This window comes from Spinacia oleracea, chromosome 5 (genome assembly GCF_020520425.1).
Source record: "Spinacia oleracea cultivar Varoflay chromosome 5, BTI_SOV_V1, whole genome shotgun sequence".
NCBI lineage: Eukaryota > Viridiplantae > Streptophyta > Magnoliopsida > Caryophyllales > Amaranthaceae > Spinacia > Spinacia oleracea.
Genome location: NC_079491.1, coordinates 113,953,467 through 113,971,853, shown reverse-complemented (window position 1 = coordinate 113,971,853; position 18,387 = coordinate 113,953,467). Strand labels below are relative to the sequence as shown.

At 38.0% G+C, this 18,387-nt stretch overlaps 1 protein-coding gene across 1 annotated transcript; it reads right to left on the bottom strand.

Annotated features, from left to right (window-relative positions):
• Positions 1 to 2,019: 2,019 nt before the first annotated feature.
• LOC130461793 (uncharacterized mitochondrial protein AtMg00810-like) lies at positions 2,020 to 2,514 on the bottom strand. The gene has a single exon (XM_056830007.1). The coding sequence runs from the start codon at positions 2,512 to 2,514 to the stop codon at positions 2,020 to 2,022; it is 495 nt and encodes a 164-aa protein (XP_056685985.1).
• Positions 2,515 to 18,387: the final 15,873 nt, after the last annotated feature.

Here is an 18,387-nt window from a genome sequence, read left to right as displayed (position 1 = left end):
ATCCCTTGTTGACTGGTGAATGTTCAACCAACCATACCAGCAACGTAAATTGGATCCTACAATCGTGTGTAGCATGCTCACTGTACACTTGGCTCAAAATGACAAGGAAAAAAATTATAATTTTTAACTACTTTATAATTTTTTTAACATTTATAAAAGAAAATAAAGAGCAGCTAAAAGAACATACATGTTACATTATACTATTTATTTCAACTGGAGTACGAGAGAAAGGCTATACTTTTTACATAAATTTTTGTGTAAGACCACCTAACGGTTAGACCATTTTTTTGATACTAACTAAACTAGTAAAACATAACTAAAAGTAATAAAATCTTAACTAATTGAATAACAAAATAGTTAAGGTATAAAGACAAATAGTTAAATTTATGAGTCGAATAGTTATTGTTTTTTAACAAACTTATTATTAACTAAAACTCATAAAATCTTAACTAATTGATCTCATTGCTTAACTAATCAGTTTCATTGTTTAAATAATTGGTTCAGTGCTTAACTAATTGGTTCGGTTACATAACTAATTGGTTTCGTTGCTTAACTAATTGAATTTCATACTTAACTAATTGGTTTCAGTGGTTAACTAATTAGTTAAAGTGCATAACTAATTGGTTCCAGTCCAAAAAAATGGTCTAACCGTTAAGTCGTCTTTCCTAAAAGTTTGTATACTTTTTAAAAGTAAAATAAATACATACCCCCTCAAGAGATATACGAATATATAATATCATTATTTATAAAAGACAAAATTATAAAAATAAAAAACCTCGTGTCTGACATTAAAATTCGGCCTGCAAAATAACATATGCCTTCAACAAAAGAATATATGCCTTCAACAAAAGAACACATGTCATTCTAACAAAAAAAACATATCATAAAAGGAACATATTAAGAATATATATATATATATATATATATATATATATATATATATATATATATATATATATATATATATATATATATATATATATTAGCGATTGTTTTATAGATTTTTTAATCTTTTAAAAGAATATGTACATATTCAATAAATTAAGTAACATAAAGAAAATTAATTTTCCATTTAGAATGAGTTTCACGTTCCCTTGACTATACAATACTTTCTTTGACGGAGTTGATCGAATATAACTTTTCAAAAACATGTCAGCACAAGAACATATCATGCAGCTCAAATGATCGAAACTACGTAGTATTATTATTTTAATTTTTTTCTAATCCCTTTAAAAGGAACATTAAAAATCAAGTGTCGTTTTTACGACTTCCATGTTCCTTTTAACTACAAACTTAAAGAAAAGAGGAGTGTAGTTAAATAAATATGTCAATAAAATAACATAAGTATGTTGAAGACATATTCATATTGAATGAGGAAGAAAGACAACTGAGTAATAGAGAGAATGTTGCATTGATTTCATTTCATTTTCAAAATCTAATTACAACTTGTTCCTCTCCTTCTTTAAATAGTGCGGCAGCACATCAAGTAAATATTCTAACCTAGTACACATCATAGGAACAACACACACAAAATGACAAAAGTGTCATCTACACAGAAATATATATATTGATGTTCTTTCTTTGAATGATTGGGAAAGAAACCTTCCTTGTTCCTTCTGTCAACACCCCCCCCCCCTCAAGCTTGGAGAGGAGGCTGGACATAACTCCAAGCTTGTGTAATAGATATTGGTCTTGATGGGCCGGTAGGACCTTAGTGAGGATATCAACTACTTGTTCTTTGGATGGCACATAATCCGGTTTGTTGTGGCCATCTTGTTGCTTTTCTCTAACAAAATGTCATTTTATTTCTACATGTTTCGTCTGCTCATGCATCACAAGATTTGCAGCTATGGATATTGATGCCTTGTTATCACACTTTATGACAGTAGTGTCTAGACATTTGAGTCCTAGTTCTTTCAAGAGTTCAGAAGTCCACATTACTTCACAAGTAGTAACAACAATTGATCTATATTATGCTTCAGCAGATGATCTGGCTACTATTGTTCGTCCTTTTGACTTCTAAGAGATGGGAGATTGACCAAGCAGAACACAAAATCTTGTAGTAAATCTTCGTATAACTGGACATCCAACCCAATCACTGTCATAATAGGTAGAAAGGATGGCTTCATTGTCTACACCAAGAAGTATTCCTTGTCTTGGAGAAGACAATAGGTATCGTAGAACTCTATTTGTTGCTTGATAATGAACCATAGTCGGTGAATGCATGAATTGGCTGAACACATGCACTGTGTATGTAATAGCTGGTCTTGTCAAGGTGAGATATATTAGCTTACCAACCAATCTCTGATAAATTTCTAGATTGATGAGAGGTTCTCCAGAATCTTTCAAGATATTTTGGTGAGCTTGCATTGATACTTTCAGAGGCTTCAAATGTAATGCACTGAAGTCCCTTAGCGGATCCAATACATATTTGTATTGGGACAAGAATATGCCTTGTTGAGTTCTGTCAACTTTTATTCCCAAGAAGTACTTAAGTTCACCAAGATCTTTCATGTGAAATTGAGTTTCTAAAAGTGACTTAGCATCATTAATTGCTTCTTAAGAAGTTTCATCTAGAATCATGTCATCAACATAGACTAGAATAGCTACAAAGTGACCTTCATTGTACCTTGTGAACAAGGATTAATTTGTTTTTGACTGGTCAAAGACAAAACTTTGTAATGCAAAGGAGGGTTTGGCAAATCATTGCCTCGGTGCCTACTTAAGACCATAGAGATATTCCTTTTGCTTGAACACTTTTATGGAATTTTCCACACAATAGCTGATATGCTCCCCCTGATTTCCAATTATCTTCTTTCATAGTCCTTTGTATCCCCGCGGGAACTTCATGTACGTAATTTCTTTGATGTCTCCATGAAGAAATGCATACTTTACATCCATTTGATCTACATACCAGCTTTTCATTGCTTCAACAACAAGAAGAGATCTCACAATGGTGAGTTTTGCACTGAAGTAAATGTCTGGTCATAGCAAGACCATGTCTTTGATTGTTGTCAAGCACTACTAGTCTTGATTTGTATCTCTCTATATCTCCATCTCATGTGTATTTAGTTCTGTATAGCCTTTTGCTTCCTATAACTCTCTTTCCTTTCGAAATTTTAGTAATTTCCAATATTCCATTGGCTTCAAGAGCTTCAAGTTCCTCATTCATAGCTTGAATCCAATGATCTGAATTGATAGCATGTTTGAAGCAATATGGATCAGGTTTCTTGTCTTCTTGAGTGACTTTTTCTAAGAAGCAAAAATAGGAGTGTTGAGCTTGAGTTTCTGCTACCTACTCAATCTTAAAGGCACAATTTGTCTCATGTTTATCTAGCCATCTAAGTTTCCTAGTGTTTCTTGAAGAGTTTTTGACAGTCAGGGGAGAGCTGGCTGAAGTAATTGGAACATCAGGTTCCATCTCAACACCTTTATCATTGTTTGGGGGATCCATATTGACCATAGTGTCAATATTAATCTAATTTATATTTTTTTATGAGTTGCACTCAGTGTTATTAGGAGGACTTTCCTTAAGCAGTAGATTGGATATTTGATATGAGGTTAGACCATATGGATATATGTATTCATGAAATCTCATCTTGACACAAAAATTTTATTGTTCATTGAATTGAGCAATCTATATCCCTTTTGTTTGAGAAGATATCCCAGGAACACACAAGGAACTCCCCTTGTTTTAAACTTGTCCATATGTTTCTCTAGATTGTAGGCAAAGGCCAAGCATCCAAAACCCTTCAGGTGAGCGTAGTATTGAATAATTTCTCATATGGAGTTTCATTGTTCATAACTACATATGGCAGTTTGTTTGTGATATAGACAGCTGCAAGAACACAATCTCCCCAAAAGCTCAATGGTAAGCCAATCTGAAATATCAAAGCCTTGGACATCTCCTTAATATTTTTGTGCTTTCTTTCAGCTCTTCCATTTTGTTGTGGTCTATCAACACAGCTAGTCTGATGTAGGATTCCTTTTTCACTAAAGAACTCCTTGAATCTATCATAATCCATCTCCAATGCATTGTTTGTGTTAGGTTATGAATAATACAATAATATAATTCATGCGAAAAAACCATAAAGCCAGAATCCAAATTAATTGCCACATAGTCAATTAGAATAATTTAGGTTACATACAATGTGATGCGTGCCTTCCCTAGGTGCTACCGAACCGACAAGAACAAGTCTTTAGAGCCCCAAACATTGCCCCTCCGTAGAAAGTCCACAGCACGTTCGGATTCGCCTTAGGTTTAACCAACTAGGATTTTACTTAAGGTTTTATGTATTCGGGTTAGGATATATTATATTCTCCCTTGAACACAATGTAAGTAAAGAATATGATTTTTAATTCTATTTATGTGTTTAATAATGAGGGCCTAACCTCATATTTATAGGGTAGGAAATAAGGAATTTGAGTCTTACTAGGAATAGAATTACTAACCCTACTAGGATTGAAATTATTATTCAATTAGAATTGCAACATTAATTAAACTCTTAATTAATTTAATTCCAGTAGGACTAGGAATACTTAATCCAAGGTTACTTGAGATATAAGCAATCAGACCTTTCTTGGAGCCCAAGACGAAACAACCCAACGCAGCCACAACGGGCCACGTTGGTGCGCGTGCTGCCTCGGCCCAGCCACATCCGCAGCTGGCCGAAGGCCCAGCGCACTGTGGCCTTGCCTTGGAAGGCCTGCACTCCTTGCTCGCTGGTTGGGCGTGGCCAATGAGTTGTTGCCTTGCCCGCTTGCTTGGCGCGACCCATCGAGCTGCTACCTTGCTCGCAGACTTGGCGTGGCCCAAGGCGCTTGTGCCTTGGTCGCAGCTTGGCGCGGCCCATGTCACTGTTGCCTTGCTAGCAGGGCGCCGCCCATGGTGCTGCCTTGCTTGCTTGTCGAGCGATAGGCCGATTCGCTTGCCGGCTTGTCGCTCGTCGAGCTTCCGATTCGTTTTTCGATTCCAGAATCTATTTCCGTTTCGAACAAATATTTACGTTTCCGTTAATATTTCCAATTCCGGAAATAATTTCCTTTTTTCTACAATATTTCCAATTCCGGTAATATTTCCGTTTCCGGTAATATTTCCGATTCGGGCAATATTTCTATTTCTGAAAATATTTTCCGATACGAACCATGTTTCTGTTTCCAGCAACATCTACGACTTGGATAATATTTATATTTCCGTCATGAACCATATTTCCGTTTCCGGCAATATCATCATTTCCGAAGTATTCTTTATTTTGCCTTTTGACGATTTTAGCTCCTACTGGAACCGAGATCCATCTTTTCCAAATGTTCATAAATGGAGTACTTAATGAATAATATATTCACTTAAATATTTGATCCATTCACGTACTATTTGTGTGACCCTACAGGTTCAGTCAAGAGTAAGTTGTGGATTAATATTACTAATTCCACTTGAACTGAAGCGTCCTCTAGCTAGGCATTCAGTTCACTTGATCTCACTGAATTATTAACTTGTTAAATAATACTGAACCGCAGTTATTAGACTTAGCATTAAATGCATATTTGGACCAAGGGCATTATTTTCTTCAGTCTCCCACTTGTCCTTAGGGACAAGTGTGCATTTCCTAATTCCTTTGTCGCTTGATGTCTGCTCAAGAACGTAAGGTAAGAGTAGTCATACTTATTATGTCAGAGGTATTTCTCGGTTTCAGAGTTCAACTGATCAAATAAACAGATAATCATAGCCTATGATTCATCTGAACACGGCCATGCATTTTTCAGTTTCTAGCTCTCCGAGTGGCCTTGTACAACTTTTGGCATCTCATCTCCATTTATGGGAGGACAATCCCAATCTTGTGATCTTGAAGTTAGACTTCGTTTTATAGGTGATTTTTAGGGGGTTATTTTTGTTTTCCCGTTTCTACAAAGGGGGCGGTTCTTTAGAAAACCATTGTATTTTTGTACCTCGAAGGAGTCGCCACCAAACATTGTTTAAAGTCTCGTTTAGAGAGACCGCAATTGACTCTATTTTGGATAAGGCTTTGAATCCTCGAAACGGATGGATGAGATCCGGGCACGGGAACGAAATGCTTATTCCGCGAGCTTTATAAATATTCAAGTACGTTGGCACAACATTTTTTGAAAATATACCCTAGATTAGACTATGTGGGTTTGAATTTAGAGCAAATAGAATCTCTAATTGTATGGTGGTCACTTTGCTTTAAAGATTGATTTAAAGGAACCTAAGGCCGGTTTGTCCAAGAAATTATCTTTGTTAAGCGTGATGTAACCTTGTATTTTGTTATATTTAGCATGTGCGGTGATGAAAGCAATAAGGCAAATAAAGCAACATCACAATACTAAATAAAGTGCATAATTAGTAAATACAAGACCCCCTAGAGAAGGACTAGGGAGTAGGTCCACATTGCCAAGAAATGGACTAGGCAAGTAAAGGTGCGGAATTGAAATTGCGGAATTGAAAGTGCGGTATTGAAAGTGCGGTATTGAAATTGCGGTATTGAAATTGCGGTATTGAAATGTGCGATATTGAAATTGCAATATTGAAAGGTGCATAATTGAAACTTGTACTTGGGCACATGAGATTCGAACTCCAAGCGGCTCCTTAAAAATAAGTGCGCCCGACACGAATTCAAAGCCAAAAAATCTCAACTTGGGAGAGGTTGCTCAACCCAAATATCCTAGATTTTGCATATTGAACTTGAACTTGAAAACTTGAATATTGAAGTATTGAATTTGAAAGCTTGAATATTGAAGTATTTAACTTGAAAATGCTTGAACTTGAAAGGACCCTAGTTTAGAGAATTAGCCATGAACAACCCTAAACATGGTGTGATCTTGAAATTTGAAAACTTGAACTTGTATATTGAAAATGGAGTTTTGAATCTCAAAAGACTAAACCTTTAAGGATTAAAAGGTGTCATCTTTGATTACTCCATGCTTGAAAGTGATTCTAGTTTAAAGGAGTGATTGTAAACAACTTTGAACATCCTTGAATCTTGAAAGTTTGCATTTTTGTATTTTGAAAAGTTTTGATTTTTGAAAAAAACATGTATGATTGTTGCAAGTGTCATTTTTAATAATAAAAATACCAACTTGCTAATCATTTTGAAATCAAAACAACATAATTGATTGGAGTGGGGTTCGGATTTACCTAGTTAGGTTTAGGCAAGAGCTCCCAATTGCTTTTGAATTAGAGATTTTGTATGTGTTTTGAAGGGTTTTTGATTTGTATTTTGAGGTGTAATGTCGGTATTACGACGTTGTATTCTGTTTTTCCTCCTCCTTTTGATGCTGAAAATGAGGGGTATTTATAGGAGGGATGGGTGCAAGACGCCAGCACACGCCAGCGCAGCACACCGAGCCAGCGCTGGGCGTTGGAGACGTGGCGTGAATGCCGCCAAAAAGGACGGAAAGATGCCGTCCTTGATTTGTCTTGAAGAGCTGTACCTTTGTACGAATAGTACTAGGCTTGGCCTTTTTTGTTTTCTTGGAGGTTAAGGCATTATTTTGCGTCTAAAAACAAGCCTTTCTCGGGTTTTGAATTCCGGTTGTACGGGACGGGGCCCGACTTGCTCGGTTTTGTGGGTCGGGGCCCGAATTTGACTTGCCTTATATGATTTTGAGTGGAAAAGGCCTAGTAAAACCAATGGGATGGTCTACTAGATGAGATTGTACTTGGATTTTGAAATTTGATTTTGAAAGTTGTATTTTGTACCGAGTTCCGGGAGGGGAACGACCTCGGGAATTGGATTTTGGATTTTGAATTTGGAAATATTCTTAGCAATTGGGATTTCCGCCTGGATTTATTCCAATCACCTAGTAAGGATAATGGTATCGTCATCATCCCAGAGGGGAGACAAAAATTAGGTGTCTACAGTGATTACCTGAGCGTTGCCGTTATAGTCTCCTTTTACGGTGCGGCGATTGAAAAACGTCAAAGTAACCAGTTCTCAAACAAGTAATCTCAAATAACTCATGTATTGAGGATTACTGTCTAATAATGTAATGAAATTTACTTATGACAGATTTTCATCTCTTACAGTAAAGTTTCATAAGTCTGTCCGATACTAATCTTCTCAAGTAAGTATCTATGCAAATGATTGCGACATTGTAATTATTTATAAATTTTATTAATATATTTTAACGTATAGTTATTTAAATTTTAAAAGAATTTATGAATTTTAATAATAAATATATAATTAACGTATATTTATTTTTAGCTAATTACATTTTAAATATTTTAACGATTTTTGAAATTAAAAATAATTTTAGAATTTTATGTTGAAAAGAATTTGAGTTACGAAAACACATTGGAATTCGGAAAATAAGCCTAATCGAATTTAGATTCAAATGTAAAAGTTCAATCCTAATGCTAGCCCAATTAGGTGAAGCCCAAATAATAAGACCCAAAACTCTACTCCCTTCTCTTTCAATTCACGTAAAAAGAAAAAACAAGAAATCAAAAACCTCCTCCCTCCTATTCCTTCACGTGAACCAAGAAAACCCTCACACCTGCTTCCCCTTGCTGCCGCTGCTCACGCTGTCGGACCGCCACCACCGGCTCCCTCTGTACGGTACTCCTCCTCCTCTCCCCTCTCGTCGTTCTCCTCTCTTTTGTTTTCTTGAATTTGTTTTACCTCCTCCTCAACTCTTTGTTTCTGTTTTCTTGAACCACTAGCCAACCGCCTCGTGCGCAGCCGCGACTACTAGGCCAACCACCACCTGCACCGTCTTCCGTACTCCTCCGCCCAGCCGCGCCGCTGAGCCACCACCCTATCGCCGCCGGTAATAGTTCTCCCTCCTTCCTCTTTTGCTTCGTCCCTTCTTTCGTTTATTTCTCATCCCTAATCGTGGCCTTGCATTCGAACAGCCGCACAACACCACCGAACGCGACCACCTTCACGGAATTGAAAGTGCGAAATTGAAATTGCAGTATTGAAATTGCGGTATGTGCGATATTGAAAGTGCGATATCGAAAGTGCGATATTGAAAGGTGCGATATTGAAATTGTGATATTGAAAGGTGCATAATTGAAATTTGTACTTGGGCACATGAGATTCGAATGCCAAGCGGCTCCTTAAAAATAAGTGCGCCCGACACGAATTCAAAGCCAAAAATCTCAACTTGGGAGAGGTTGCTCAACCCAAATATCCTAGATTTTGCATATTAAACTTGAAATTGAAAGCTTGAATATTGAAATGTTTGAACTTGAAATGATTGAAATTTGAACTTGAAATGATCCTAGTTTACAGAGGTAGTTATGAACAACCCTAAACATGGTGGGATCTTGAAATTTGAAAACTTGAACTTGTATATTGAAAAATGGAGTCTTGAATCTCAAAAGACTAAACCTTTAAATGCTAAAAAGGTGTCATCTTTGATTACTCCACACTTGAAGGTGATTCTAGTTCAAAGAGATGAATGTAAGCAACTTTGAACATCCTTGAATCTTGAAAGTTTGTATTTTGTATTTTGAAAAAGTTTGTATTTTTGAAAAAGCATGTATGATTGTTGCAAGTGGTGTTTTTTATGGCAAAAAACACCAACTTGATAATCATTTGAAATCAAAATAGCATGATTGATTGAAATGGGATTCGGATTTACCTAGTTAGGCTTAGGCACGAGCTCCCAATTGCTTTTGAATTTAGGAATTTTGTATGTGTTTTTGAGGAGTTTTTGAGTTTGTATTGTGAGGAGTAATGTCAAAATTACGACGTTGTATGTGTTGTGCTCCCCCTTTTTCGATGGAAATGAGGGGTATTTATAGGAGGGAATGATGCAAAACGCTAGCACAAGACAGCGTCTGGCGCCAGGCCAGCGCTGCGCGCTGCTGACGTGGCTTGAATGCCGCCAAAGCAAGGACGGGGAATCGTCCTTGTTTTGTCTTGTAATGCTGTACCCGTTGTACGAATCGTACTAGGTTTAGCGTTTTGTATTTGCTTGGAGGTTAAGGCATCGTTTAGCGTCTAAAAACAAGCCTTTCTCGGGTTTTTGAATTCCGGTTTTACGGGACGGGGCCCGGCATGCTCGGTTTTGTGGGTCGGCGCCCGAATTTGACTTGCCTTGTATGATTTTGAGTGGAAAAGGCCTAGTAAAACCAATGGGATGGTCCACTAATTGAGATTGTACTCGAATCTTGAAGTTGGATTTTGGAAGTTGTATTTTGTACCGAGTTCCGGGAGGGGAACGACCTCGGGGATTGGATTTTGGACCTTGGATTTTGGAGGTGTTCTTAGCAATTGGGATTTCCGCCTGGAGTTACACCAATCTCCTAACAAGGATAATGGTATCGTCATCATCCCAAAGGGGAGACACAGATTAGGTGTCTACAGATGCCCCCACTTTGACTGAGCGTTCGGTTAGGAAAGCGCAAGTCAAAGTATTTCGAAAGGGACGGAGAATGGTCAAGATGTTCTGCAATCAAGACCACTCTTTGTACACCGGTACCTTCATAAAACAGGCGTTAGAAAAAGGATAGAGTCTATCTCGGTGCGGTTGGTGATGACTCCGATTTGTACTTGTATTTTTCCGCCTTCAGTTCAGGACGGAGCTTGGCATCGAAAATTTGAATTTTTGAATCTTGAATTTTGAACTTTGACACCCGGAGTTAATCCGTTGGGATGTGCTTTGCCGGGGATAAGAGCTTTTTACTGGCCTTTAAAATATTTGAATTTCGACTGACTTTCCCGGAGCTTGGGTCCGTTGGGAGTTGGGCGCCTGAGTCGTTGTATTTTTTGAACTTTGTATTCTTGAAATATTCATCTGTTTGTACTTGGAGATACAGTTGTATACCCGTATTTTTGATGGATGGTTCGATGCGACGCTTGATGCTTGGTGCGGAAGACCGTAGCAGCAAAGGACGTGCAATCAGCACGGGAGACCGCGCGCGCTGCAGATTTGCGCATGCAGCAGGTCAGTGCAGGGCGCTGGGGCAGTGCCTGGCGCGGGACTGCACTATATAAGTGCCCCTTGCCGTGCCATTTTGAGGCACATTCACTTGAAATTCTTTTGCTCTTTCTCTCAAAGGTCGATTAAGCTCTTCCCTTGGTCTTGTTCTTGCCTTGTCCATGTAAGTTTTTCATGTTTTGCTAATGAAATAACTCTGAGATTGCATGCATGTAGTTTTGATTCGTACTTTGAAATGATGCTTGTATGCTTAAGCTTCTTGAATCTTGTAGAAAACTGTTTGATAGCCACTTGAACTTGAACTGTTGGAACTTGTACTTTTGAAATTTTTTGAACTCGTATCTGCTTCGGCATGGATAGCCTAGGCGTTGATGTAGAACTTGTATACCTGCTTCGGCGTGGGTAGCTTAGGCGTTGGTGTAGGAATTTGAATACCTGCTTCGGCGTGGATAGCCTAGGCGTTGGTGTAGAACTTGTATCTTGAATTAGAGGTCCACTAGGGATTTTGTTTTGCATCGTTTGACCTTGTGTGGGCCAGTATAGGATAGCCCCCAGTTTAGAATTTTGACACTTTGTATGCTGCTTTGATTTAGTATGCCTCGTCACACTCGGAGAAAGCTCGCTGAATCATTTGTGGTTCGAGCTGCTGAGGAAGACGCTTCGGATGACGAAGCGGCTGCAATAAATGCGCCAGGTGGGGGTATGGTTCCCCGAGATGCGCCGGCTTTCCCTGGTGCTGGTTGGATCCCTTCCGACTGAAGGAAATAATTCCCTTGGTCCAAGTATGCATATAATATTAAGTCTAATAAATGCGGTTCAGTATTAATTAACAAGTTAATAATTCAGTGGGATCAAGTGAGCTGAATGCCTAGCTAGAGGCCGCTTCAGTTCAAGTGGAATTAATTATATTAATCCACAGCTTACTCATGACTGAACCCGTAGGGTCACACAAATAGTACGTAAAAGGATCAAGTACTTAATGGAATTAAATACTCCACCTATAGATATTCGGAATCGACGGATCTTGGTTTCAGTGGGAGCTGAGATCGTCACAAGCAAGAAATAAATACTCCGGAAACGATGATATTTCCGGAAACGGAAATATGGATCTTATCGGAAATATAAATATTATCCAAGTCGTAGATGTTGTCGGAAACGGAAACATGGTACATATCGGAAAATATTATCGGAAATGGAAATATTGCCGGAATCGGAAATATTGCCGGAAACGGAAATATTGTCAGAATCGGAAATATTGTCGGAATCGGAAAATAATTCCGGAAACGGAAATATTAAATATTTGTTCGAAACGGAAATTAATTCCGGAATCGGAAATATTAAATATTGTTCGTATCGGAAATGAATTCCGGAATCGGGAATTTAATCGGAAAGCGTATCGTACGAATTAGCATCGGACGAGGCTTGCTAGACGAAGGCCCATCACGAGGCCAGGACAACGCCCAGCAAGCCACACGCCAAATGCTCGACCAGGCCCAGCGCAAGGCCAGGCCCAGCCAAGCAATGGCGGGCGCGCACGAAGCCCATGGGCTGCGAGGCCGCATGCGCTGTGCACTCGGCATGGGCCGCAAGGCCTGCGTGCGGGCGTGCATGCGTGTGCGTGTGCTCGTGTTCGTAACAAATCCTAATCCTATCGGAATTCGTGCATTGATTAAATCCTAATCCTAAAAGATTAAATTTATTATTTAGAGTTCTAATAGGATTCTAATTAATAAATCCATATCCTAGTAGGATTATAATTCCTTTCCATAAACTCTATAAAAAGGTGCCTAGGGTCACATATTTACATCGAGATTTGAAGTATTCAAAAGGTAAGATTTTCAAGCAAAAATCAGCCAAACACTTGCAACCCAAGGAGCCGAAAATCCTAGTAACCTTAAGGGCGATTCTAGTTGGTCAAGCTTAAGGCGGATCCGGACGTGCTGTGGACTATCTACGGAGGGACGACACTTGGAGTCCTAAAGACTTGTTCTTGTTCGGTTCGGGCGCAGCTAGGGAGGGCACACTACAAAGTGTATGCATCTGAATTATGCTAAATGATTATGTGTAAATAATATGTTTCCTGGCTTTATGGTTTTTCCGCATGATTTATGTTTATTCATATGTATCATAACCTAACAGTGGTATCACGAGCCTCTTATTATTTTCATAATCTAAATTGCATGAACATGGTTAAATTTTACAAATTTGCAAAGAATTAAAGGGGTGATTAATTTTCGTAATTAATTGCAAATTGCGTTTATTTAATTATATGTACGCAGTTTTTCGGCAGTTTCTTCGTTACTCATCCAAATCGAGTGATTTTTGTGTCAATTCCGCATGTAAAAGACATTCTAAAATTTTGACAATAAAAGTAATTTTCGCCGAAACCCAGAATTCCCAAATTCGAAGCCTAACTATGACTTTTCGGAGGTTTTAGTTTTTCGAACGCAAAAGTTTGTAAATTTAAGATGTTAAATTAAGTATTTGCGATTCTTGCTGATAAATCTTGAGTTTTTGATTGACCTACAGTATATGTTTAACAATTATGAATGCCTAGACTTGTTAATTATACAACCTAATTTGTAATTATGATTAATTTGTTGAAATTCGAATAATTTAGAATTGATTTGATTTTCATGATTAATTAATAATTTAATTAGGTACGAATGATTAAAATCCACCATAAAAATTGTTAATTTATGTTAAAATTTTACTTTTTATGACCTAGATTTGAATCCATGTTAATCGGAAATTAATTGATTAATAAATTTTCGATTTTTCGCCCTAAAATTATGAAATTAATATGATTTATTAATTTGTCATTAATTTTGGAAATAAATTTTTTAATTTTTATGCAATTCGCTCATAAAACTTGCACGCACAAAGCAATGGACTCTACGTGTTACTCTTAAGGGGTGTTGTATAGTGCGGGCATGCGACAACGAGCAAGGGAGCTCGTCGCCCATGCGGTACGATGCAACGAGCAAGAGCCATGGCACACGAGCACAAGGCAGCACGCTGCCCTGTGTCGAGTGCTGTGTGCATATGGGCGACTGGGCAAGGGCGAAGGGCCAAGGCGCAAGCCATCGGGCAGACGCGTATGGGCAGCAAGCGTGCTGCGCCACAGCGCGCGCTGCCACGCCCAGTAAGCAAGCAGACGCGAGGCAAGAAGGCGCGACGAGCGAGCGGGCGCGCGCAGCGTGGCCTGTACTGCTGCGTTGCGTGTGGCCTGCTTGCGTATTGCTACACGAACACTCGACGGGGCTGGGGCGCAAGCCCAAGTGCTCGTCGTGTTACGATTGTCGCGTTTTAAATTTTAATTTGAGATTTTCAGTTCGAGTAATTTTAATTAATTTTAAAATTAATAATTTAAATTGTTTTCTCGGGATTTAATTTTGATTATTATAAGTATTATAAATTTTAATTTATACTAATTATTTTACTAAAATTAAACCTTGAATTAATTTAAATTCGTTATATTCAACTGAAATAAATTAAATAAGTGGATTCAATTATAAATTTATATGAGCTTTAAATTTTAATTAAATTTGTATGTTTCCGGTTAGACTAGAAATACATTTTTATGTTTGAAATTAGTAAAGCATATGAATTTATTGGTTTAAGTGGGAGCAATTTTAGTCATAAACTCTTGATTAGGTCTACAAATACTTTAAGGTTAAACAACTTGATTAGAATTAATAAGGACTGAATAATTGGTAGATTATTGGTGCCCTTAATTAATTGCTGCAAATATTCATGTGATGCATACAATGTGTTTTAACTAACCAATTATGTGGGCCATTCATGATAATGAATGGATGAATGGTATATATATTGTATATGTACTGTTTTGCAGGTTATGAAGTGACTAGTATGGCCCAAATAGGATAGAAAATATGGTCTGCGTACCATTAATTTGAATGTAATTGGTCTAAAGCACCAAATTTGTTTTTCAATTCAAATATGGTATGCGTACCATCAAATAGTTGTAATTGGTTTAATTATAGCTTATCCTACTTGAAGAAAATGGCGCATCCCACGGTGAAATTCAAGACGGAGTTTCCAATCCATTTTCAAGACGGACTTTGAAGTTGAAGCTTCAAGATGAAGTCGGGCCATACTAGATCACATTTATCTTATGCATGCTTTAAGTTATTTTTTGCTATTAAATATGTCTTAAATATGCATGAGATCAAAGCTTGATTATGTTGCATGATTAAGGATTTTAGTTCACTTAAAATATAACCAACATAGTAAGAGCCTTAAGTTCCAAACTTAAAAATTGAGTTAAAAGGTGCCATGCCAAAATAACACTTACTTGGATATCCTTTACATCGATCTTAGTAATAGTTTTCCGCCATAGCGAGGTGTTACTTATCGATACTAAAGGGGTAAGGTACACAAATAATTGTGAGTACATGTTAGTTTTGGTGAAACTCAACGATATAAGTAAGAAGTCCTTTTATGTCGTGGCAAAATCGATAGGTTTACCTAATAAGTTCTTAGACGTACCTATCAACCAAGAGTAGTTTCTAGACTATTAGCAAAAGGCTTTTGCTTACCTAAAAGATTTTAGAATTGAGTTTAAATACATAATGTGCTTCATTCTTCAATGGGTTTTAGGATCTTGGAATCATTTTATTCACACCTGCCGGAACACATAACTTGAATAAAATGCTAATGAACATTGAATTATGCATGTATGCTAGAATTTAAGTTTATTAAGAGAAACTGTGAATGATTATTTATTTGTTTATTCTTTTTCAATTGTAGTTTTAATTATGGCAAACAATAATTCATTCAACATTCGATCAATTCTCGAAAAGGAGAAGTTGAGCGGGAAAAACTTCCTTGACTGGCAAAGGAACTTGCAAATAGTTCTTATGCAGGAAGAAAAGGAGTATGTCCTGGAAGAGGCGATGCCCGAAGCCGCAGGCGAAGGGGTCACTCAGGCAGCCCTCAATCGTTGGATTGATGCCAACAAGGATGTGAAATGTCTAATGCTTGCAACCATGAGTGCAGATCTACAGAAAACGTTCATCAACTCAGATGCTTTCACGATCATCAGTGAGTTAAAGAACATGTTCCAAGATCTGGCTCGAGTCGAAAGATTCGAGACTCATAGGCAGATTCTTGAGACCAAGCTTAAGAAAGACGAGCCCGTAAGTCCACATGTTCTCAAAATGATTGGACTCATTGAGAATATGAGTCGGCTGGATCAGCAGTTCTCTCAGGAAATGGCTGTAGACACCATCCTCCATTCTCTTCATAACGGGTATTATCAGTTCAAGCTGAACTACAGTATGAATAGTCTGGACAAAACGCTCACTAAGCTTCACGGTATGCTGAAGACCGCTGAAAAGACGCTCAAAAGTGATAAGCAAGATGTGCTTATGGTGCGTGGGGGCAAGTTCAAGAAATCTGGAAAGAAGAGGAATGCTAAGAAAGGTGACAACAAGGCCAGCCCAACTAAGCAAACTGGTGCCAAATCTGAAAAGAGGAAGGTCAGTCAACCCACTTCAGAATCCGAATGCTTCTACTGCAAGAAGAAGGGGCATTGGAAGAGAGATTGCTTGAAGCTAAAGGAAGATCAGAAGAACAGAACAGTCGTTCCATTTTCAGGTATTTTCGTTATAGACTATATACTTGCTAATTCAACTTCTTGGGTATTAGATACAGGTTGTGGCTCACACTTATGTTCCAATTCACAGGGACTAAGAAGAAGTAGGAAGTTAAGCAAGGGTGAAGTCGACCTACGAGTGGGAAATGGAGCTCGGATTGCTGCATTAGCTGTAGGAACTTATTATTTATCGTTGCCCTCTGGGCTAGTTTTGGACCTGGAAGAGTGTTTCCATGTTCCAAGTCTTACTAAAAACATCATTTCTGTTTCTTGCTTAGATGCTAAGGGATTTTCCTTTTTAATAAAAGACAATAGTTGTTCATTTTATTTTAAAGAGATGTTTTATGGATCTGCTAGATTAGTCAATGGACTTTATTTATTAGATCACGACAAACAAGTTTATAACATAAATACGAAAAAGGCCAAAAAGGATGATTCAGATCTCACCTATCTGTGGCATTGTCGATTAGGCCATATTAACTTGAAACGCATGGAAAGACTTCAAAAGGAAGGAATTCTAGAACCATTTAACTTAGAGGATTATGGTAAGTGCGAATCATGTTTACTTGGCAAAATGACAAAGCAACCTTTCTCTAAAGTTGGAGAAAGAGCAACTGAACTATTGGGTTTAATCCATACAGATGTATGTGGACCAATGAGTACAAATGCTAGGGGTGGTTTCAGCTACTTTATCAGTTTCACTGATGACTTCAGTAGATATGGTTATGTCTACCTAATGAAGCATAAGTCTGAATCCTTTGACAAATTCAAGGAATTTCAGAGTGAAGTAGAGAATCAATTAGGCAAGAAGATTAAGGCACTGCGGTCTGATAGAGGCGGTGAATATCTGAGCTATGAATTTGATGACCATCTGAAAGAATGTGGAATTCTATCAGAATTGACTCCTCCTGGAACACCACAATGGAACGGTGTGTCGGAACGGAGGAATAGAACCTTGCTAGACATGGTTAGATCAATGATGGGTCAGGCCGAACTTCCAATAGAATTTTGGGGACATGCACTAAATACAGCCGCACTCACTATAAATAGAGCTCCGTCTAAAGCTGTTGAAAAGACTCCATATGAGTTATGGTTTGGAAAGCCTCCAAAAGTGTCTTTTCTTAAGATTTGGGGATGTGAAGTATACGTCAAACGATTAATTTCAGACAAAATTCATCCAAAATCTGACAAATGTATCCTTGTGGGCTATCCAAAGGAAACAAAGGGGTATTACTTCTACAATACATCTGAGAACAAGGTGTTTGTTGCTCGAGATGGTATCTTTTTGGAAAAGAATCACATTTCCAAAATGACAAGTGGGAGAAAAGTAGACCTCGAAGAAATTCGAGTCGAACAACAAACTCTAGAGAATGCTCAAGATGACATTCAGGATGAAACTCAGAGATCTTTAGAAGTTTCTGGTGAGAATCATGGACAATCTAGAGATGTAACCCCGCGTAGATCACAGAGATATAGATCTCAACCGGAAAGGTACTTAGGTATTTTGACGAACGAGAGCTATGATGTTCTATTACTTGAAAGTGATGAACCTGCGACCTACACACAAGCTATGACGAGCCCTAGCTCCAAGCAATGGCAAGAAGCCATGCAATCTGAATTAGACTCCATGTCTGAAAACCAAGTTTTGGATTTGGTCGATTTGCCTGATGGCTACCAAGCCATTGGAAGAAAATGGGTTTTCAAACTGAAAAAGGACAAGGATGGGAAACTAGAAGTTTTCAAATCTAGATTGGTTGCAAAAGGTTACAGGCAAGTCCACGGTGTGGATTACGATGAAACCTTTTCACCAGTTGCAATGCTAAAGTCTATTCGGATAATGTTAGCAATCGCTGCATATTACG

What these genes read in the sequence shown, in the direction of transcription:
- LOC130461793 (XM_056830007.1), bottom strand. Translation starts at nt 2,514, where the DNA reads ATGAAAGATCTTGGTGAACTTAAGTACTTCTTGGGAATAAAAGTTGAC.